The sequence below is a fragment of the Sceloporus undulatus genome, chromosome 4, assembly GCF_019175285.1.
Source record: "Sceloporus undulatus isolate JIND9_A2432 ecotype Alabama chromosome 4, SceUnd_v1.1, whole genome shotgun sequence".
In the NCBI taxonomy this organism is placed as follows: Eukaryota; Metazoa; Chordata; class Lepidosauria; order Squamata; family Phrynosomatidae; genus Sceloporus; species Sceloporus undulatus.
The window spans coordinates 88,361,703-88,386,474 of NC_056525.1; the positions used below are offsets into that span (position 1 = coordinate 88,361,703).

At 36.9% G+C, this 24,772-nt stretch overlaps 1 protein-coding gene across 1 annotated transcript in view; it reads left to right on the top strand.

Moving 5' to 3' along the window:
- The window catches only part of PATJ (PATJ crumbs cell polarity complex component), a 212,377-nt gene that overhangs the window by 69,514 nt on the left and 118,091 nt on the right, over positions 1 to 24,772 (top strand). Inside the window, 9 exon segments of the mRNA XM_042463137.1 lie at positions 2,155 to 2,274; positions 3,291 to 3,626; positions 3,948 to 4,026; positions 4,789 to 4,921; positions 6,704 to 6,775; positions 9,719 to 9,821; positions 9,823 to 9,897; positions 11,029 to 11,139; positions 12,988 to 13,059. Coding sequence (XP_042319071.1) covers positions 2,155 to 2,274; positions 3,291 to 3,626; positions 3,948 to 4,026; positions 4,789 to 4,921; positions 6,704 to 6,775; positions 9,719 to 9,821; positions 9,823 to 9,897; positions 11,029 to 11,139; positions 12,988 to 13,059 — 1,101 coding nt within the window.

Genomic DNA, 24,772 nt, shown 5'->3' on the forward strand with positions numbered 1-24,772 from the left:
TAATACGATCCTCTCTAAAATAATGAGTTTTGCTGTATTTTCTGAAAAAGTAAATAAGGAGCTATTTCCCCGTACATTGGAGGTGCTTTGCATTTACCTAGATTTCTGTTTCCCAATTTATTTTAAATATATATCCAATACTATTTCTGTGGGATCCTGAGATTGATTCAATATACTCTAAAATAGTTATATAAAAATGCAACCAAATTACATAGAAACAAATAAATATGGCAACAAGGCAATGTCCCACCAAGATTAAAATGCAAGAGGGTATAATATATACAAGAAGGTCTTAACCAACCTTCTTAGGAAATAGAGAATGCCACAATCTGGAAGGATGTTACTGTAATACTATTTGGGATCATATATGATTCTAAATACTGCACACATGCAATCTTGTGGTCTTTCTCCACAAAGTCTTTCCCCTGTTGCATGCATTCTGACTCTCTTTTCTTGGGTTATTTGTTCTGAATGTATATTATACAAATTATATATAGGAAATTTCATGTACTTCTCTCTTCTCTTGTGATAGACAGCAATTTGAGCTATTGTGCATTGGCATATAGAGATCCTAGCGGCCCCAACTTATTTATTTCTTCATTTATTTTATTGCATTTCAGTATAATACACTTTCAGTAGGACAGATCTATGTAATACAGTTTCCAGTAAATTTCTAGCTCTGTGGTTTTGGGTGTGTTATAGAACTGTATGGCTGCTTACAAAATATTTAAACAATATTTAAATGCTGGCTCTAGCATTTAACCTTCTACAATTATTATTATTATTATTATTATTATTATTATTATTATTATATTAGTTGATGGGTGAGTGGAAACCCAGTCCAATATACAATTCCAGTGCCAGTGGAATTTGGATTTTCTTTCTTTCTGTGAGGCTCCAACCTGGTGATGCCAAAAGCATCTGTTCCATAGAGTTTTCCTGCCTTCTGGAGTAGGTTATTAGGGCACAGAGAGGTTGTTGAGGGTGTAAAATGAAAATCACAGCTTCTGATGGAAGCCATGGGATTCAACATTGCATTCTGTCCCTGTTCATGCCTATTACTTTTAAACACAATATTTCGGGGGAAATCTCTCAGTGTTTTTCTTCTATCCATGGCAAAGATCTATACCAAGATGGACAAAGTACAGTCCACAAGACCCTTATGTGCAGGCCCCAAAACACTCACTATCTCCAGATTTTTTACAATTTTCTTTTGTGGACGGGGCAATTTTAGGTGATTTCTTTTGCCTGAAAACAAGCCAAAAGCTGCCAAAACTGCCACAAATACAATAGTTTACTTTCCCTAATTTCCAGAGCCCTCTTTGCATCCCACAAAACCCCAAATAAAAAGAATGGCTGAAAACAAGCCAAAATGGCAATCAGATGTGAGGGAATGCTGAATGCACCAGTGTGGTCACTTAATGTCTCCTGCCCTTCTGGTATATACAGTCCGCCCTCCCCATATGCAGGGGATTCGTTCTAGACCCCTCCACACACACATATGGGGAAAAGAGTGCATGCTCAAGCTGCATGGAAAATAATGGGACACATGCTTGCAGCAGTGCACGGGGCTTGCCTTCCACACCCCATTATTTCTGCCAGGGCTTGCCTTCTGCGTAAGCTCAAACTGTGGAAGGCAAGCCTGCTTGTGGGGAGGGCTGACCGTAGTTTAGCAACAATACAGCCCAAGGCTTTCCTCAACCAATTTCTGAGGCCAAAACCTTAAAGTATTCAGTTGAAAAGTTACAGCTATATTGAAATATTCTGCTTAGGCAAGTGGAAAAAATGGATGGTGCTTTCTTGGATAGCTTGGAAACCTCCCTGTTCTTTTCACTAACTTCTTTGATATAGAAACTAATCAAAAGAAATAAGCCAAAGCAGAAGATATAAATGTAACATTTAAGTATAATTTTTATATTTCCCATATGTCTGGCTTACTGTTTTTTGCAATTCTCTTTACATTTCACTATATTTTCTGTATTCTGGACTTTTTTTTCTTGATAGGATTTGACTCATATCCTTCTGGTGTACTTTCTGCATTCCCCTTCTGTTTCTTTCCAGCTCTTCTCTCTACAAACTCCTATCCTCTCTTTCTGTCTTCCTGAAGTTGGGCTTGAGTATTTTATTGATTTATTGTTCTTTGTTGCTTTTAAGGGAGAAAATAAACAGCCTGAAACTTCATCTTTTGTGGATACCAGGAGTATTACCAGAAATTCTTTATCTCAAGAACCAGTCAATGATATTGAGTCATCAATACTTCTTGAAGCTCCTAAGGTTTCTATTGATTTTTTGGACATTGAATCTAAAATGATGGTGCACAGAGATTGGGAAGGAGGGAAGTGAAGTTACTGCCTGACTCAGGTCAAACTAATCTTCACTCATTTACTATTAGTTGTGCCTTATATGTAAGATGCATGTTTCTGATGTCCTAGTGAAAGTATGTAATTTTCCTGTTCCATACGGAAAGTGCAAATACAAGTGTTTTAGTGGCTGCATCCCCTTTCATTGAAGTAGCATTTAGAGTTTGATATTATGTTCCCTTTGGCGCGTTACAGACCGCCCAGAAGGGGCAGTCTCGCGCCGCTGCCGGTTGCTCCGCAAAGGAGCCGCAGCAGCCAAACCGTGCGGCTCCCTCGCGGAGCAAGAAGAAGTGCCAAAATGGCGCTTCTTCCTGGGCCCCGGAAGAGGTGCCGCAAGGCGTGAGGCGCGCACTCGCGACGCCACTTCCGGTGCGCGGCATCCGTGACGTCAAAATGGCAGTGTCCATCTGTATAGGGCACCGCCATTTTGACACACTCATTACGCGCGAGGGGCAAGGCGCATCAGGAAGCGCCACCCCTCGCGTGTAATGATGGCACCTCTGTCAACCGAGGAATGCCCAAAATAAGCATTTGAGATACATCCTGCAATTTCCAAATAGCACACAGTTCACAATGATCTGATTTCCACACTAAGGAAGTGGCAAATGAGATGATATAAATTGCAATCCTTTGGATGATTACTTGGAAGTAAGCCCCATTGAACACAGTGGAATTTAGTTCCTACTAAACATGCATGGGTTTCTGTTGTGATCTCAACAAACTGTATATTCTGGATTTTGGCCTGAATTTGTTTTGTTTTTTGTTGTTGTCAGCAGAAGTCTTGAGTATGTTTGTGCATCTGTCTGTCTGTTTGAACGAGAGAGAGAATATCATTTGAATGTTTTGAGGACACAAATTGGAGAATGCAGAAGTCTTTCACACCTTATTTTAAATAAAAGTAACAAAGAATCTCTTCAATATTTTAAGCAGGACTTCAGAGATGCATCTTTCTCTAAGGAAGAACTTGTTGATGAACCAATCCTGCATTTGGGGAGACAATTTCAACTTGCTCAGAATGAAACAGATATCAATAAAGAGTCATGGGAAATGCATGAATTTTTGAAACCTGCAGTAGAGCATGTGGGTGAAGAACGAGAGATGCTAGTGGATGATGAATACAATGTGGATGAGGACTACTATAGATACATGCCATTGGATATAAAGGAAATTGAAATAGACTTTGAAACTGCAAGGCAATGGGCAGAAGAAATCGAACCAGTTAAAGCAGCAACACCAAGTTCTGCAGTGGATCTTAGTGCTGAAGAGGTATATAACTTTATATTAAAAACAAATGATAAAGTAATTTGACTGCTGATGGGGCATCACACAATAGATATTTTTATTTTATTAATTCTAGGATGAACCCCAATATCGAAATAATCTGAGAGAGTATTCAGACAAAGAGAAGCTAATATATTGTTCAAAGCATAATTCAAATCATAATAACTGCTTTGGAAAGATGAGACCCCCCCTTAGTGGGTTGTTGAATTAGGTTTAAACTCATGCTTCAGCCTTTTTCTGTCAGTGCAGGGTTATGTCAGTACTCTTCAGTTTTCAAATGATGTTATTTTTCTTTTTTTGCTGAAGACTGAAGAAGGAATTAGTATCAATTCAATAATCCTTGGTGATTTAGTGGAATACAGCCAGCAAAATGCTATACTGGAAGGTAAGTGAGTGAGACATAAGCAAACAAAATAAAACAAACAAAAATCACCCCCAAATCATCTCAATTTGGGTTTTGCCTTTGTTTGTTGCATTGAACTAATGCAAGATGTTTAACTGTAGATATTAGAAGACTGCTTTCAGCTGTCCTGAAATAACTGTCATGTTCTTCATTTCCACACTAAGGAAGTGGATGGTTACTTGGGAGTAAGCCCCATTGAACACAGTAGAACTTAGTTCCTAGTAAACATGCATGCATTTTTGCAACCTTCATTATCTCTTCTCTTCTCTTCTTTCTTTCTTTTCTCTTTCCTTTGATTCTTCTTTCTTTTTACACTGCTCTAACCTTTTTTTTTAAAAAAAAATAAGATTGCCCCTAAAATGTTTTATTGTTGTCATTTCTCCCAGGGAAAATTACCTCTGAAAAGAATGAACATAGTGAGGTGGAGAAACCACCCATAACTGGGCAGTGGGTAGGAGGATTTTCTGAGGCCCATAGTCATTTGTATTAAAAGTAATATTCCGTGCTTGGAAAGAAAGAAGATAAGACTGAAATTTGTTATGTATATCACAAAGGCATAAGTGTTATGCTTTCAGAAGTCTCTTTCTTCTAAGTATGTCTAAAATGTGTGTTATTGTTTTTCCCTTGAACTTACACTCATAAAGCTATCTGTATTCTTTGCTTGACTTGCATTTCCCCTTTCTAGACAGTTACTTACATCAAAGTCTCAGCATGCTGCAACAGTAACTCATTTTTTATTATAAGGTGCCAAGATACAAAATGACCATGAAGATATTTTCTGCATTGATGATGATACTGAACGAAATAAATTGGAGGCTGAAGACTGTAAAATCTCAAGCACCCAGGATTCTGCCCTCCTTAGAGTGGGGCTGTCGAGGTAAAAGAGGTGTCCAGCTTTTTTTTTTTAATTGCTCTTTCTTCAACTGAATTGAGTTGTCAAGGCTGCATTATTTTCTCAAATACATTTAGAAAAAAACATAATCCGTTAAAAGCATAATCACACTGTCCACAGCATAAATATCATACTCATGGAGAAAGATCATCTGTTTTGCTAACAAAGGGCCCAACAGACAGGCCAAAAAAAAAAAAAAAAAAAGGTGCTTCGGGTCACTTTGGAGGTATGCTGTTTAAATAACACATGCATCCTAAGAGGCCAGAAGCTGTGCCAAAGCTGCACTCCGGTCCTTAGGTCTGGAGCATGGCTTTAGCATAGCTTCCGGCCTCTTAGGACGCATGCTTCATTTAAGCAGCATACCTCCAAAGTGACCCGAAGCAGCTATATTTTGGCCTGTCTGTTCGGGCCATAAGTATCTGTTGGAGGCAAGGACAAACAGAAGGACCTATTCACACATTCAAAGGAAATGTTGTTGTTACTGTTGCTGGTTCTGCTGGTGGTGGTTCTGCGGCTGCTGTTGTGTGCCTTCTAGTCATCTTTATTTATGGTGACCCTGTTTTGGGGTTTTCTTGAAAGATTTAATGAGGAGAGGTGCATTTGCCTTCCTCTGAGGCTGAAAGAATGTGACTTGCCCAAGGTCACTCAGTGGGTTTCCATAGCTAAGCAGAAATTTGAACTGTAGACTCCAGATTCATACTCCAATGCTCAAACCACTCATATCATGCTGGCTCACAAAAGGAATATAATTTAATTAATGGGAACTCTAAGCTAAGCAATCTTGCCCTATTTATAAACTCAGTAGTGATTTGCTTAGGACACCCTATTATCTCAGCCTTACTTCACACTTATTACATTTGAGGGAGGGGCATTTGCCTATCTTTGAGGCTGAGAGAGTATGACTTGGCCAGAGTCACCCAGTGGGTAAATTTAGCTGTCTAAATTTAAACTTGTCCTTCATGGTGTGGTTTTCTCATCTATATCACAAGAGAAGAAAGATTTGAAAACATTTCAGGTGCAAATATGTAGTAATATATATGGTATTACATGGCTTAGTGATTAAGACACCAGTTCTGATGAGTGAAAGGTTGCCAGTTGGAGACCCAGGTACCATGGGATGTAGTGAGTTCCCTTCACTAGTGCCAGTTTCAGCCAACCTAGCAATTCGATAGCAAGCAAATGCAAGTAGATAAATAGGTAACACTTCGGTGGGAAAGTAGTAGCGTTCTGTGCAATCATGCTGGCCACATGACCACTAGTGTTGTCTTCTGACAACACTCGCTCTTTGAATTAGTAATGGAGATGAACACCGCCTCCTACAGTCAGTTACGACTAAACATACCATTACTACATGGCAGAATAGATGGTAGAGCTTGGTACAAGCTACTTTGCAGAGGTTTCCTAGGGGAATGTGTGCCCATTTGCATGGCTCTAAATTCTATTACTTTTGTGAAAAATCAAGTAGAATCTTATATTCTGTTATGCTGATAATTCAAAATTATCATCTTGACTTTACAAAATCAGCATCTTTTTATATTTGTAGAGAAGGGGCATTTTAATTAACAGATACACAATAGTTGCAGGGCATTCCTTTTTTACTGATGTTTCAACTTCAGTAACATCTGTTTAGTAAAGAGACAAATGAGCATATGTTACTTCAGAGTCCAAGAAATGCACAGATCTTATGTCTGCATTCTACATTGCATTATGCAGATAGAAGTTGTGTAGCTTGTATCACCAGCTGAAATGTATTTCCATTTTATTTAGTGAACTGCCTGAGAGAGAAGAAGGAGAAGGAGAAGAAACTCCAGTTTTTAGCCACTGGGGAGCTCCCCAAACGTATGTGAATAAATCTTTCAATATTTTCCTGCTTCAAAATTATTTGAGGCCCTTGAGTGAGAAACATGTACAGTACATGCCTGTTTTACTATTCTTCTTTTGCTGGAGGCTGTTTTCTTGACCATTTATTTTATACCATTCTAGAACAGAATTTGCTAAATAATGCCAATACAATTAATGCTTAGCAGATGTCCTTCTGAAGTAACGTATATCAGTCCTGTTAATCTTTGGTATGTGCCAATTTTCCACTGTAGTGAGGTTATGGAATTAAATGCATTCTTGAGTACAGGTTCTGCTATTTACTTATACAGTGTGCCTTCTTATCTTACTAGCAACTCCAATAACTAGGGCAATGTCATACAATATATTTCGTTATATTTTTTGTTTAAAATGTATGTTTAAAACACATATGGCAAGGGTGCACTCATAAGAGGAACAAGTTAATGCAGCTCCCTCTGAAGCGACTTCCCAGCAAATTTGGATTTCTTTCTGTGTAATGTGTGTAAAGGCCCAATATGGCAGTGTCCTATGGCAGTGACCTGTGAATACTAAAATGCTGTCTTAGAAATCTTCAAAATATATTTACATTCATTGACTGTAAAGAAAAAAAAGAGAAATGTGTTTATGTGTGTAGTTAGTGCTATGTGGTTATTTTTCACTCTGCACACTAAATGTACAAACCTGAGGTGATGCATGATGCTTGAGTACTCACTAAAAGATAAATGGCAGGAAAAATACAATATACTTGAAGTTCTGGTACATGTGTGCTTCTGCTTTGAAATCATTTTATTTAACTGATTTCAGAGGTTCAGATGTAATAGGCATATTAGAAATCTGCTAATATGAAGGTAATTGCTGGGACATGGTTATTACTGGATACTAACTCAATGAATAGGGAAAGCATATAGGACATTATTACCCTGAATATGTGGGGGTTAGTAGAGCATCCACTAGCAGTTGTAAACTATATGGATTAATTTGACGAAAATATTCAGTTTGGCTATGCGTGAGGGGTAATGTGATATGCAGGTTCTGGCACCAACTATACCAATACCCACTATGGAGACCCCAAGCATGAGGAACTATATATACATTTATTAAGAAAAATAGACAGTAGCAAACATTCTAAGATAACACATTCAAATCACATCTTACAGACCTAATAGAATTCAGGAAACTGGAAAGGGACAGTGGAAGTTGAGGGTTAGTTGAAGCAATAGATACTTGTCTTGAAGAGAAAGGTCCACAGAAAGCCAGGAACAATGGAGACTCAAGCTGGGAAGCTTGAGCATGCAGAATTTGGGAGAGAACAGGAACAGAGGACTCAGACAAAAGTCTGAGGATGACGGTAGTGCATGCGGGGGGGGGGGGGGGAACAAGCTCCCACCATATCTATAGCAAAAAGGTTTTCTTTTGGGGTAGCAGCAGCTGCAGAAACTTCATTTATATACTGCTTCATACCTCCTAAACAGTCTCTAAGCAGTTTACAACTGAAAACGAATTGCCCCCAACAAACTAGGTACTCATTTTAGCAACCTCGGAAGGATGCTCAGATGAGATGACTGTGAGCCCCTGGCTGGTATTAAACTCACAACTTTGTGCTTAGTGAGTGAGTGGCTGCAGTACTGGCATTTAACCACTGTGCCACCAGGGCTCATACTTATACCCTATTTATACCCTTAACCCATGAAAGTTCCATGGGAAACCCAGCATTTGATTTCCTCTGATGGAATCTGCAAAGGTTTCTCAAATAAAGAGTTCATTTGAATGTTTGGGACAATGAGAAGGTTTGATTATGAATGATGATACTTCATTGACTTTATAACACTTAGACAGATCTTTAGGCATTGCGGGACTATTATTTGTTATTTGACATTTTAAATTTGTTGCCTGCTTTACTTTATTGAACCCTTTCCTGTATTGTTATGTATTATTTATATGTATTATGCTTATACAATTTCTTAGATTGTATGCCATGGGCAGGTTTACTTTATTTTATTGTTTGTATGTACAGCATTGTGTAAATCTACAGTGCCATATAAATAAAGCCTCATCATCATCATCATCATCATCATCATCATCATCATCATCTAGGTTCCCAAAAATAAGAGGACAGATGTGGGGTGTAGAGGAACACATAAAAGAAAAAGGAATTTTGGTCTTGTGTGATCTGGCAGAACTCATCCTTTGGTTGTCCATTTCCTGTCAGAAATGTGGAGTAGGAGTGTATGTGTGTGGCTGTGCTCTTTCTTGTAGCTGCAGCTACATGCAGTTCACACTCCCTATGTCTGGTGCTATGTGGGTCACTGTGTCTGCTCATGCTAGCGCTTTAATGTTGTATCAAATAATATCTGAATTGATAAATGTATTAGGAAATATCTGGAGCATTGCAGGCATTGTGTTGCTCTATATGCCGAACAGGATGTAGAATTATAGATGTACATGCATGTGTGTGCGTATGTATATGTATGTTTTAAAAATCTAAGAGAAAGGGGTTGGACTTCTTGGTCTAATCTATCTGACCTTAAACAAATTTCTCATGGTAAAATGTATTAATACCAAACAGTTGCCTCCAGACAAAATCAGTTGTCATTTTCATACATACATATGTATGCATAGGTTTTTTTGCATACATAAAAATGGTGGTATATAGGGCATCAGATGTAGGTCTTTTAGAAACATAAAGTGTGTGAATGCCTTGCTCTCCATCGGAAGCTTTGATGAATTTCCTTTCTGCAGTTCCCACTAGGCTACAACACATAAATTGGTTTATGTTACCTCCGAGAGAGTTAGATTTATACATGAGGTCGACTTATAGTCGAGTATACATGGTATGTTACCTCCAAGAGAGTTATATTTTGAGTAGGATCAGGACTACAAAGTTAAACAAAAATCATGTGACATACACATATCACATTTGAAATACTATGACTCTCTCTGCAGTGTTGAAATTTTCCGAGACCCCCAGGAGCCTCTTGGCATCAGTATTGTGGGTGGCCATACAGTTATAAAGCGCTTAAAGAATGGCGAAGAGCTTAAAGGCATTTTTTGTCAAACAAGTCTTGGAAGACAGCCCAGCAGGAAGAACAAAAGCATTGAAAACTGGAGATAAAATACTTGAGGTAAGTACAGACAAACTTTTACATTTTAAACAGAATATAGCTTAAACTAATGAGGTCAGGCATCATATTTTGAAGTGGAAATCACTTGACTTTAATTCTCATTCATTAGTACAGATAATTTTAGTCCTCATAAGTCAAGTTTTGTTTCCCTAAAGCACAATATACAAAGTAGGCCTGTTATGTGTACAGTTGTAAACTCTGTCCTCTCATTACAGCTGTTGGCTACATAATCATGGATCCCGCCCCCCCAGTAAAATGGACAGAAATTGTCCCAAGCAATCTATTGATTTCTGCATTTAAGGCTTTTTTCCCCCTCCAGGTAAAATAATTACTTGGACAAAAAAAATGCTCCATGCCATTTTTCAGTGAATCATAGCAACTGTGAATCAGAAGTTCTCTGTTTACTGCACAATGTGAAGTGCACTTTTCTAAATTTAATATGGAAGGTGGCATAAAGAAATAATTAATAAGTAAAATAATACATATCAGTGAATTGTACATTCCATATTTGCACATAATGTTTATGATTTGAAGGTGATCTTGACCGTGTTTCCTGTGGGGAATTGTATGTGCTGCTTTTCCATTTAAGAGATGTGCAAGTCCCATAGGAAATGTTAATGAACCTAAACACAGAAACACAGAAACACACTAATGTAGCTTTCCTGCATTTTCTCTATTTATACGCAATGTAAATGGGCAACACTACTTAAATAATTGTTTTGTGTAATCTCTTATATCAAGGCAGAGTCTTCAATGCCCTGTCATAAACTTGTTGTGCAACTTGTCTTTTTGGCACTAGCAGAAATTTATAATCAAACGCATCACATGTAGTACTGAACACTTTGAATGAACTAAGCAAATGAATAAATTGTTATCAAATGCAGTCCAGCAACTATTTCTGTGTTTTGTTCTACGGCTAATATGATTATTTCTAAGTAGGTATGCAAATGTTGTTTCACATATTAGATGTCCATGCTAGTAAATACAATACATTGTCATAGTTAAACTTCTTAATAGTGAATTTTTAAGATAACTTTTTTCAAGTGGTAAGTTTTACTGGGTGAGAACTTCTGCCAGAATCTCATGCTATGAGAAGTGTTAGAATATCTAAACAGTTTCATTGCTCTGCAGGTGTCTGGAACAGACCTACAAAATGCCACTCACGAAGAAGCTGTGGAAGCTATCAAAAATGCAGGCAACCCCATTGTTTTTGTTGTTCAGAGTCTGTCTACCCTTCCAAGGGTGAGTCATCTTTTTTTTAACTCCCTAATCCAGCTACAAATATAGCTTGCTGTTTATTTGAGAACATGGTATTTAAAAGAAATGAATTTGTTTCCTGAAAGTGTTGGTTGCTAATGGAAAAAAATAACATGCTGCATTTCACTTAGTTGATTCATGTCTCATCTTGTCATAGAACCACAGGGATCAAGACAGGTGTCAACATTCAAGAACAATTTCAAGAACTACAACATCAGAATTAAAATTAACTCAGGCTTGTTTTCTTCTGACAGTTAAAGAACAACACAAATAAATATGTCTAAATTTGGACAGGGTTTGAGGCCAGGAGTAGCAGCCTGGTGCCTTCCAGATGTTTTGGATTATATCTCACTTCAAATTCAGCCAGCATGGTTGGTGATCAGGGACTATGGAAATACTATAGGTTTACTTACGGTAATTGTTAACAACAATACTAAGAATAATTTATATGTAGCCAGCATGACATAGTGATTTGAGTTTTTGACTATGACTTTGGAGACCAGGGTTCAATTCCCTGCTCAGCTATGAAACTCACTGAGTGACTTTGGGCAAGTCACAGGCTCTCAGCCTCAGTAGAAGGCAATGGTAAACCACCTGTGAACAGTCTTGCCAAGAAAACCTCATGGTAGGTTTGCCTTGGGGTCACCATAAATTGGAAATTACTTGAAGGCACACAACAATAACGAACCTCAAGCTCAATGATATGGACCCTGAGCTGTCCTTCCTTCATGGAAGGGCCTTTAGTAAAACAGAAGCAACACTTTCATGATTTTCTTTGCACTGTTGCTCTCTATGGCACTCCCATTACTTTCCAATTATATTTTTTTCAGTCTTTCATAATGGAATTCAAATGGGGTTTGTAAATAGTCTTTGTCACTGTCAGTTCCAAGCTATTCATGGATGATAAGAGTATGTGGTAGATAAGTTTTTCTAAAATAATTGAAAAGGAAAAAAATGCTACAACTAAATTATACATTTTGTTTATATGCTTCTTTTTAAAGAGAGGTTCATTTAAAATATGATGAACCTGCCATCTTGTAATTTGGAAAGCTTTTAGCAGTTTGTTGGTGATTTTTGTATATTCTTGTATATTCTTGTTTATTTGTTTGATTTTTCTGTGGAATATGTATCTTTTCATATGGTGTTATGTATTATGTTTGAAATAACAAATAAAAATATTTTGGGAGAAAGTCAGTGCCGATACCATCAGTAGCTACTGACCATGAAGACTCCCACAATTTATACCTAATGAATTCAATAGAGAGGTTTACTTTTTTCATATATTTTTATCACTTTTGATGACCTTTGAGCTTGAAATGTTTTCACATTTTTGGACAGCATTACAGTAAATGAGGTTCCCTCAAGTGGTACAGTCTGAGTGACAGAAACAAAAATACCTTGCAGCAGAGAGGTCTGAGTCTACTGCAAGAAGGAATGGACATCATGTGTCACAAGGATGTTAGAATCAGAACTAAACTGCATTTCAAGTCCCAGGTAGATTAGGCCTAGAAATTATTGACTAAATAGCAAACTTGTTCTCCAAGTGACAAGGCTTAAGTTACCAAAATGTGTGATATAGGCAAAGAGTGTCAAGAGACTTGCAGGAAAACCAATATTCTCGAAAGCATGAAAACCTCAAAATGTTGAGAGAGAGGAACCCCAGAAAACTCTATGCGCATGCTCAGTGACCATAGAATGCTGATTTACAGAAGAAGATACTCAAACTGGTTGAGGAGAACATTTTTGCAGTGTTCTATATCAGGTCCCACTTACACATAAGCAATTGTATATTAGATACAGTATAAAAAATTAAAATACCTTTGTATTCCACAGATAGTTTCCATAGGAAATCCCAAGAAAAATAAAGATTTCAAAGAACAAGACACATCTGGAGAAGCTGGAAAGGTACTGTAAATGTAATCTCCCAATGTCCAAAATGAGTTTATATAGCAGTGTATAATGCAGATTTGTCACTTTAAAACGCAAAAAGAAATCCCTTTTCAAGAACAGGAATAATATGTGCTGGGCTTTTTAGTAGATTTGCTAGCATTTTATAGTAAGTCAAATAAAAAACCATTTACAGTTGCACTTGATCTTTACTGCTCTTTAAGATGTGACAAGTATGAAAGTGGAATAGCAGTAAAAGTGATAACTCAGTGGCTGCTTAATTAGAAAAAAAGAAAAAATTAATGATCATATGTGAGTCGCAAATAGCTGTTTTTATTGAGAATGGATGGGAGATTTTAATTAAGCAATTTTTAGCTCAGTGCTGTGTGTATTAACAGTAAGTCCCATTGTGAATTCAAAAGGGCTTACTTTCATTTAACTAAATTTCTGAACTAAATTCAGAGTGCCTAGGTTGGATTTTAGGCCACCAGTTAGGTTTTTACTTTTACATGGATGTAAATAAGTATGTAGATTTGGTTTTAATTTTTTCTTAACTCTGAAAACCTTTGTAGTCAAAATAGGGACATCTGACTCATATGTCAGCAATTTGTACAGCAGGACCTCCATATTTGCTGGAGTTAGGGATGCAGAACCCCTGTGAAAGCAGAAAAACCTCAGATAAAAAGCCAGTGGTTTTTTTTTACCTGAGAGCACAACTCTCTAGGTGCTCAAGCATGACTCTGTGGTCAACATCTGCCAGAGGTTGTCTGTAGAATTGTGCTGGAGGACCTAGAGATGCCTAGAAAAGTATTCTCTATCAATTTCAAAGTCCTCCAGAGCAATCTTTGGCAGAAGATGACCACAGAGTCACACTAGAGGACCTAGTGATTCCTAGAAAGCATATATTACAAATCCACAAAAGTCAAAAGCCATAAATGTGGAGGGTCAACTGTATATTAAACTACAACAATGTTAGGTATTTTAAATTACAGATTTATAACCTGCCCCTTTTGGTTTAGGAATAGAGAACACAAAAGAGCAGGAAATTAAACTCAGCAAAACAGAATGAAATCACCTAAATTGAAAATAGGTTTGGCTTTACCAATTCTGCCTGCTTCAATGAGAATGTTTGTTTTCAATGTTTATGAAAAATGTTGTGATTTCCCCAGTGGGAGGGAGTTTTATAATCGTTGTAGAAGTATTAAATAAAGCCTCTATTTTTTTCCTGTAGACCTCCAAATGTGAGGCTCAGATGGTATCCTTGTGAGAAATGTTGGGGTGCATCCTTACTATAGAAATAATGCAGTTTGACACTACTTAAAATGCTATAGCTCCATCCTATGGAACCCTGGTATTTGTAGTTTTACAAGGTCTTTCACCTTCTTCGCCAAAGCATGCCTATGCCTCACAAAACTACAAATTCTGCAGGATGGAGCCATGGCAGTTAAAATGGTGTCAAAATGCATGATTTTTACAGTGTAGATGTATCTTAGTGAGTCTTAGAGATCAAAATGAAGTAGGAAGGAGCCTCTATAGTATGTGAAGATGAGGTAGTTTATTGTACACTATAACTGGGGACTTTATTGGACACATCCCTCCCCCCCCCCCCCCCCCCCCGCGCGTGGGTGGCGGGGGGGGTTTTTTTTTAAACCTAGAGGGGGGGGTTTTTTGGCAGCCCCCCCCCCCCCCCCCCCCCCCCCGGTTATGGGCATGGGAAGGGAACGCTTGGGGCACTCCAAGTCTGAGAAAAAGCACATTTTACCGCACCCCAAAGTATCCTCAAAATGGCCCCATTCTGTTGCCCAACACCAAGCCATTCCCATTCAGTGCTGAGGTGCATCCTTTGCCTTGGTTGGAAGATTTCCCGTGCCCATAATGGGGAAAAATATGTCCGATAAAGTACTGGCTGTGTCCAGGATTTCCTAAATTTCATTCATTTCACCTAGGCCTAAATCCCATTTCAAAAATCCCTAATTAGTGTATTGTGCTGGATTAGACTTTATGCAACCCCTTGTGCAAGGGGTTGAAAACTGCAACTGTAAGAGTAACTTGATTTGGGAAAACCTTGTGGTTTTCCCTGTGATCAATTACTTTTTAGAAGAAAATTCTCAAGTGTTGGTCCTTACTAAAGATTTTCCTAGACTCTTACTTTGAAGTGTTCGCTTTCTATGTAGGTGAAACACTCATCTCTTTGGAGTCTTGTTATCCACAAAGCCTCTTCAATTTTTGCTTTCAGACCTGTTCTTAAAGGCTGCCCTTTTAGCTCTGCATTGCCCTAACCTTCTCCCTTCTGCCAGGATTATCCAGCTCTTCAAGATCTTTTGCAGTAATTACAAACACACCTTTAATCTGATTCACCTTCTATTCATCTTCTTTTGTCTGCCTGCTCCCATTTCTAATATATGGTGGGAGATTTTTTTCAGACACAGATTTGCTTTAAGCTGTGCAATTCCTACTGTTGGAACTTAATTCTATAGGTTGTCTCTAATGTAATGCTCTTTCTCCATAGGAATGCCAGTGTGAGGAAATAAAAAGAAGTCAGGCTTAGATTTTTAGATCCCAGTAGACCAAATACTTCATTTTATTTACAGTTATTTTATTTAGACATTCAGATAGATAGATAGATAGATAGATAGACAGACAGACAGACATGAAATGTTGCCATTCAGAGGAGCTATACCAGATTGAGACTGGTGAGATGAAGAGGAGATGGGAGCTGAAAATAGTAGAAGAACTCAGGAATAATGGAGGAAACTAAAAATGAAAAGTGGAGACATAGTGAATTGAAGTAGGACTACTCATGAGATGCTATGAAAGGAGTAATGTTTAGTGACAAGGAAAGGTGGTTCAAGAGAGTAGAGTGAGACAAGGAGTGATAATGGGCCAAATGACCCATTACACCAAAGAACAGGAATGGGAGAAACACAGATTTAGATAAGGTACTTTATTTTGACAAGTTTTGCTATTGTTGGGCAGACATTGCTTTTAGGTGGACTCACTTTTTATACGATTGGCCACTATTTTGTTTCAAGGACCAGATCAGCAGTAGGTCATGCTTATTTTCTTTTGACTTTTGGGAGAGATCAATATGCAATCACAGATGGTGAACTAGGGTGGGAAATAGAAGGTTAGTGCAGGGGTAAGGATGACAAATAAACCTCGTCAGTGAGTTCGGTTTTTTTTCTATTTTTCATGGTGTTAACATTGGTTAATAACAGTATATACTGTATACACATAATAACAATTCCAAAAAAGAGTTCACTAATCCTATAAGTAGAACTCCTTAATTAAGAAGAAAGATTTAACATCTATGGAAAAGCAAGGTGATGGGTAGAAGTTGGCTCATGCAGTCTGTGTTTCAGGGTTGCTGCACTAGACAAGCAGTGCTTCTGATAGAAATAATGGCCAGATAAAGGCCTTTAATTATGTTTCCCCTTACTGCCTCTTCTAGAATTTTGCAGGAGCAGAGGTGCTTCTTGGAAATTAGACAAATTAGGTATGCTGAAAGAGACAGTCTCAGTTATTAATTAGTTCATCTGATTTGCATAATATGACTCAGATTTGGACTGTAAATATAGCAACTCCAATAATGAAGTAGTAAGCTCATTTTCATTCTCTCTATATTATCATTTTTAAGGCATTCACACACAGTATATCACCCTTTTCATCTTTGGGATTCTAGTCCTTTGCATTTTATAATTCAAGAACTGAGCACCTAATCCATATGTAAGATGTGAACGATATCTCTTTCATGCTGCAGTAACACTCAAAAATAGCTGGCTGTTCTCAGCATGTACGTCTTTTCATGTAGGTTGTCAAGACATAAAAGAAAACATAACATTTTAAGACACACCATGCATGTACACCAGCTATGGACTTTTTCCCTGAGAGGTTTCTAAGCTGGAGATGAATTGGAGGGCCAGAACAGCAGAGTGCCTACAGGGCATTTGGTTTCAATCCAGGTTATTACCATACCTAATTACTCTGTCAGTAGTGATTTCCCCCTTTTTCCTATCTCCCTTTGTCTAACTCTGTATTCGACTGCATTTACACTGCAGAACTAATACAGTTTGACACCACATGGCTGTGCTATGGAATTCTGGGATTTTTAGTTTTTGAGATAGAGTCATGAAATCATAGAATAATAGAATTGGAAGAGACCACAAGGGCCATCCATTCCAACCCCTTGCCATGCAGGAACTCTCAATCAAAGCATCCCTGACAGATGGCCACCCAGCCTCTGTTTAAAGACCTCTAAGGAAGGAGACTCCACTACACTCTGAGGGAGTTTGTTCCACTGTCAAACAGCCCTTACAATTAGGAAGTTCCTCCTAATGTTGAGGTGGAATCTCTTTTGCTGTAGCTTGCATCAATTGCTCTGGGTCCTAGTCTTTGGAGCAGCAGAAAACAAGCTTGCTCCCTCCTCAATATGACATTCCTTCAAATATTTAAACAGGGCTTATCATGTCACCTCTTAGCCTTCTCTTTTCCAGGCTAAACATCCCCAGCTCCCTAAGTCGCTCCTCATAGTTTTGTGCTTTCTCTGTCAGAGACTCTCTGCCAGAGAGTCAGAAGGTGGATTTAAGTACTTTTTTTATGTGTTCAGAGAAGCATTTTTTCAACCTTTTTATCCTGGAGGAAATATTTTTGAAATAATGTTCAGGTCTCAAGAAATCCCTGCATATAAAAAAAAAATTATGTCTGTTACCAAAAAAAAGTGTCACTCCATCATGATCTCTCATGGAACCATTAGCTACATTTTGTGGAACTATACAGTTCCAGAGAACCCTGGTTGAGAAACTCTGGTCCAGAGTCTCACATTATTCAACTTCGTTGCATGATCCTAGGGCTGTCATGTTTGATCTAAAAGGCATATGTAAGCAGAAGTGTTTTGGAAGACCTGGTTGGGGCTTTTCAGAGCAGCAGAATGTTTTACAAGCATACACATGGATGCACATGCACAAACACATGATGACAACGTATGTCCAGATAGGTTGATATTTCTCCACTCCTATCCAGCCCATCACATAGAGCAGGTGTAGCAAGCACATAGACCTTCAGTTATTGTTGGATTCTAAGTCCTAACCAGCCTAGTCAATCGTAAGGAATGATGGGAGCTGTAGTCTAATAGTATCTGGAGGACCTCATGATTGCTACCTCTGACACTGAAAAGCACAAGTATTTTCATGCAGCTGATGAACCAATCTGGCCTTTGATGGCATCGGCTATTCACAATGGTGTTCAGTTCATCTAATTGTTGTCGATAGCTGAAAATCACATCACCTGTGACCAGAAAGAATTCATTAATTTTTCACACAGTTTTGATCTGTAAGAGGAAGGAGTTTCAAATATGAGATTGACAGTTGATCATAACTTTAATTTGCACATGTTTTTTTCAACACTTGGTGGTATCAGTGAACACTGAATGTATAGGCATGATCTGGATCTTGGAGATTTGCCATTGAGACTGATTGTATAAGTTAGTTTCTTCCTTGACTACTGAAGAAATTTCACATCATTGATCAGTTCCTGTCTATATCATGGAAGCATCAAATCCATATCTATAAAGTAAGTTCCTTACAGCACTGAGGTATTCCCCAGCTTCCCATTTGGAAACCAATTTCATAGTAAAGATACAACTCGAGCAGATTTCTTTTTCCAGAAATAAAATTTAAAATTATATTGCACAAGCCTCTGGGTAGAAGTTGTACTGTTGAATTATGCAGTATTCCTGGCTGTTCATAACATGAGCAAAATGTAGTTGTTCTGCTAATGGTTTCTTTTTTATTAGCAGTAAGCATTCCTGTTCATCATGTAGGGCACTAATAATACAAATGCGTATGTAAGAATGTGATCAAAGGCTAATGGAATACATGAGTTCTGGAGCTGGTATATGATTAGAGAGCCCACAGACAAAATCCCAGTGTTCCAAATACTGCACTGTAAAACAAAATCAAGAATATAAAATAAAATTCCCAGTACTCTTGCACAGTGCTGAAAGATGTTTAGGTTTTGCAAATGCAGCAGAACCCATTTATTTTATATCCTGGCTTTCCATTGGTATGCTTAAGGCAACTAACAAATTGTCATTTCATAGTTGAATGTTTGAAGAGAAGCTCATTTCTATGTTGCCTAGGAATGTTTTTTTTTATTGGAGGGAGGGAGGCTTTAAATGGATGTTGTCATGTGAGTCCAGGCTGGAACTTCTCCTTAGAAAAGAGAAACTTCAAAAGTTTTATTGAAAAGATACCATCAACAGAGCAGTGGAAACAAAAGATATTGCCTTGTTATGTTCATGAATCAAAATGTAGCTGGAAGGTAGTGTGGATATGCTCATTGGATTTTGCACAGATTTTGCATGGAATCCTAATCTTTATTTCTTAATTATTGGAGTATAAACTGATCCAGTGAAGACTGACTTTGGCTATACTGTCTTTGTAATTAGTTTATCAACATTAAAATGCTACTGAACTGAAGTATTGGTAAACTCGTAGTTTGAAAGATGTCACTGAATACATGGAAATAATCACATGCTTGTAAGGCAGAACCACATCTGAAGCCATATTATTTTTAAATTACTAGAAACGGAGATTGCCATTTAAAAATTAACTGAGCAAGCTTGTAATTGGTTTATGTCATGGAAACTCATACAAAAAAAAGTCTGAATCTCATTAAATGAAGCTTCATCTCATTCTAACGTACCCATCACATTTGCTTTCAGGTAAACAGATCTAAACAAAAGTGTACTTAGGATGTTTTCTTATTTTTTCTGATAGTAATTTTTATTGAATTTACAATTAAAAATAAATCGCTTTCTTATAATCATTATTCATTATAAAAGACCATGCATGTATTACAGTTTACTACACAGAAAAATAAACATATATTCTACCAATACATCTGTCTTCTTGTCCTCCACGGCCCTTCTTCCGATGCGACTTCCTTCTATCCTGGGATGAAGATGAACTCCCTTTTTTAGCAAATACTAATACAACCTTGCTCCGTCCTTCAAATGTACAGCCGAGACAAAGAAATACCATAAAGCTTACTAATAAAATTATGTATGTTAGACCACATACTTAAGCTATAATACCACCGCTCTATTTCTCTCTTAAATTAAATTAAAGTATCCCCCAACTTAAATCCTAGTTACATTATCATGCAAGCTCAAAACATGTACATTTCATTATCTTAACTGGTTTTTTTCCCAAGTTAGTGTTTTAGTCAAGTTCGCTTCCCTTATTCCTGAGTTAAATTTTGAAATCCAGCTTGATTGTGGAACTCTTTTCGTTCTATTAGCTCTTGAGGTATAACCAATAACAAAAAGGGAGATCAGGAAGTGGATTCTTCTACGGCAATTTACCACCTGTACCTTGATGCCTAAATTAACAAAAGTAAAAATATAGTAATCCCTTCTTTTAAATATCAAAAAGATCCAATTTCAGATTCCATTCTTTTCCCCAGAAACATAGGACTTTCTTCCAGTCCTCTTTCATTCTTTTCTTACTAAAATTTTTTACATTACAGGAAATTGTGTCAAGTATCCTATAATCATTTACTTTTAACATCCAATTATCCCAAGTAGGGGTTGTATTTGATTTCCACAATTTTGCAATCTCTACTCTGGCCGCAGTTACCATGTATAACACTACCCTCCAATAATGTTTCTCATTGTCAGTTTTAAGTATCGAAGTCATATTCAAAAGATACAGTTTTGGGTCCATAGGGAATTTAATTTCCAGTATATTTTGTATTGACCTATGGACTTCTTTCCAAAAAACCTGTATCAATTTGCATTTCCACCATATATGTACTAAATTGCCTTTTTCAAAGTTACATCTCCAACATTTACCATGCTCTAGTTTGTACATTTTCTTGATTCTCCAGGGTGTGTAATACCATCTGTTCATTATTTTCAGTAAGTTTTCTTTCGGTTCTTGGGCTATTGTAAAATCTTGTGTTTTCTTCCAAGCATTTTGCCATTCATTTAAATTAATTGTCTTCCCTAGATCTTGAGCCCATTTGGGCATATACTCTTTGATTACTTCCTGCTCTAATTTACGATTTAATATTAACTTATAAAATTTAGATACTTTTTTCTTGTCGGGCTGCCAAAACAATTCATCCAATTCATTACGTTTCTCTTCTATTCCCGTCGTCCTACTATCCTCTAAGAACTTGTTTCTAATCTGATAATAATTAAACCAATTTAGGTCATGTCCCTCTTTCTTTAGCTCCTCCCTGGGTTTTATTACCATAATTCCTTGTTGGTTTTCTTTTATGCAATCTTGATAAGTAAGCCAATTATTCTTATTTCCTAGTAACCACCTACCAAAAAAGGCTTCCTGAGTTGATGTCCAAATAGGAATTTTAAAATAGAACATTTTTTTCAATTTCATCCAAGACTGCAATAAGGATTTTCTGATGGGATGATCATTAAAGTCCTTGTTTTTTTCTAACTGATTATAACTTAGATACGCATGCCATCCAAACCTGAGTTGTGTGCTTTCCATGCCTAATATTTCTTCATTATCTAGTTTCACCCAGTTCTGCAGCCACATTAAACTACATGCCCAAAAATATACTTGCAAATCAGGTAGTGCAAAACCCCCTTTTTCTTTTGAGTCTTTCAATATAGCACTTTTAATTCTAGGTCTTGCGCCTTTCCACAGAAATTTATTCAACTCCTTATCCCATTCTTTAAATTGGTCAGCTCTTATTACAATAGGTAATTTCAAAAATAAGAATAAAAATTTCGGTAGTATGGTCATTTTTATAACCGCAATTCTTCCCAGTAGGGAAAGGTTTAATCTGTTCCACCTACACATACTTTCTTTAATTTCTTTCCATTTACTACCATAATTGTTCTCATACAATTTTAAATTGTCTTTAGAGATTTTTATTCCCAAGTACCTCATTTGTTTTTCCACCTTAAAACCTGATTTCACTTCTAGTTGTTTTTCTTCCTCAATGGATAGATTTTTAGTAATCATCACTGTTTTTTCTTTGCTCACTTTTAACCCCGCCAATTCTCCAAACATATTCAATTCGTGTTTTAATGGTTCAATCCCCTGGAAGGGGTTTTCTAGGATTATCGCAACGTCATCAGCAAACACTTTAGTCTTTACCTGCTGTCCTCTAATCCTTATCCCTTTCACATTTTTATTTTCATTAATTTTTCTAATCAGTACATCAATTGTCAAAATAAAAAGAAGTGGCGATATAGGGCAACCTTGCCTGACTCCTCTTTTTTATATCAAATTCTAATGTTCTATCCTGGTTTATAATCAAAAAAGCCTTTTGTTTATTATAAATGTGGCGCATCGCAGAAATAAATTTTTGACCCATTTCTCTTTTTTCCAATACAGTACTTCAAATAAAAAATCCCATCTTAATTTATCGAATGCTTTCTCCATATCCAATGCAATCAACGCTACCTGTTTCTCATTATTCACTTGATAGAATTCCAGGCTGTTTATAATAGTTCTAATATTATTTCTTATTTGCCTACCAGGTAAAAACCCGTTCTGTTCATTACCTATGATTGCGTTTAATATTTCTTTTAATCTCAGAGCCCAAATCATTGTGTAGATTTTATAATCAACGTTTAAAAGACTAATGGGTCTATAGTTTGCCATACATGTACCGTCCTTATCTTCTTTAGGAATGAGTGTAATACAAGCCTGTTCCCATGACTGTGGTATGCCCTCTAATTCTACAGAGTTATATAATTTAACAAGAGGGTCAAGCAGTTCTGTTTTAAATGTTTTATAATACAATGCCGAAAAACCATCCACACCTGGGGTTTTCCCTTCTTTAAGCAGTGAAATAGCTTTTAAAACCTCTTGCTTGGAGATTCTTGCTTCCAAGCTCATTTTGTGTTCTTGGGATAATTTTTCCACTATCTTAGGGTCCAGATATCTATTAAACTTTTCTTTTATATTTCCTCTTTCTCCTTCCTGATCATATAATGATTCATAGTATCCTCGAAACAATTTTAACAAATCTTCTTGTTTAGTATATGTTCTCCCGTCCACATTTAACTTCACTATCCTTTTCTTTTCTTTGTGACCCTCTAATTTCTTAGCCAGCCATCTACCCACTTTGTTTCCATTTTCAAAAAAATTCAGTTTATTACGCCTGAGATCTCTCTCAATTTCCACATTGAACTTACTATGTAACTGTTTTCTCAATAATTTTATCTCATTTAGTAACTTAGTGTCTGTCGGGTGATATTTTAATAATTTTTCCTTCTTTCCCAATTCCTCCATAAGGCTTTCTTCTTTAACCCTTTCTGCCTTCCTCAGCTCTCTTTGTTTTTTAATCAATAAACCTCTAACCACCGCTTTGCTCGCATCCCATATTATTTTGGTCTTACTTCCCGGTGTCTCATTCGTTTTAAAGTAAAAAATAATTTCCTCTCTTAAAGATTGAACAAAATTATCATCTTTTAACATCTCTTCTTGTAGTCTCCAATTCCAGTTCTTCTTCTTATTAATATCCAACGTCAGGTCAATCAAACAGTGGTCAGAGAAAGTTTTGGGATCAACTTCCATTTTTTTCATTTTTACCAACAAAGATCTCGATATCATGAATAGGTCTATCCTGGACCAGGATTTGTGAACCTCAGAGTAAAATGTAAACCCTGGTTTCTCATTGTATTTATATGACCATAAATCTTCCAATTCATGTTCCAGCATTAAATCAAAGCAGCTTTTTGGGAGTTTTCCCTGGGAATTTTTAAGCTTCTTTTCCGATTTTCTATCTCTTTTTACCTTTAACACCCCATTAAAGTTCCCTGCAATAATTATTTTTCCTTTATCATGTAACATTAATTCTTCATTGAGTCTTTGAAAAAATATTTCCTTTTGGTCTAAAGGACCATATATATTAACAACTACTAGTACTTCCATGCCTGTGTTAATTTCTACAATTATGAATCTACCATCTGTATCTGACTTAATTTCTTTAGCATTCCATTTTTTGTTAACAAAAGTTATGCATCCCCTTTTTTTCTTGTCAACCGATGTTACAAAATAATTACCCAACTTAGGATTTCTCAAATATTTCACATCTCTAGTCCTTATGTTAGTTTCCTGTAAACAAACAATGTCATACCTCCTTTTTTCCAATAAATGAAAGATTTGCTTCCTCTTTTTTTCCCTATTTAGTCCCCCTACATTCCAAGACGCTAGGGATAGCATTTTTAACAAAAGTTAATAAACCCCCAAAGATAGATACTAAAGCGATACAATATACTTCACCTTTGCTACATTCGTCTATTCTAATAAAAGAGCTTCCAACGATGTATCCTTCTCATTTACACTTGTTCCTTCTCTCAGGATTTCTTTTGATAAGTTCTCCCCTGTTCCCAACGAGTCCTTTCTCTTATTAGCAGCAACAAATTCTCTAACTACAGTAGAGGTTGTAGCTCTGTTTCCTTCCTCTCCCCTTTCTTCATTCTGAATCACCTTTCTATAGAAGTCCTTAGCTTTTTCAATAGAGTCAATTTTAAACCTTCTTTCTTTGTACATAAACACGACCCCTTCCACATTTCCCCATCTGTAGTTGATGTTTCTTCTTTGTAATAAAGATGTTAGGAACCTGTATTGTTGTCTTTGTTTTAAGATGACCAATGGTAAATCACTGTAGATCTCTAATTCCACATTCTCAATAGTTAAGCCTTCATTAAAAAATTTTTGTATGATCTTTTCTCTGATCCTTGAATTGT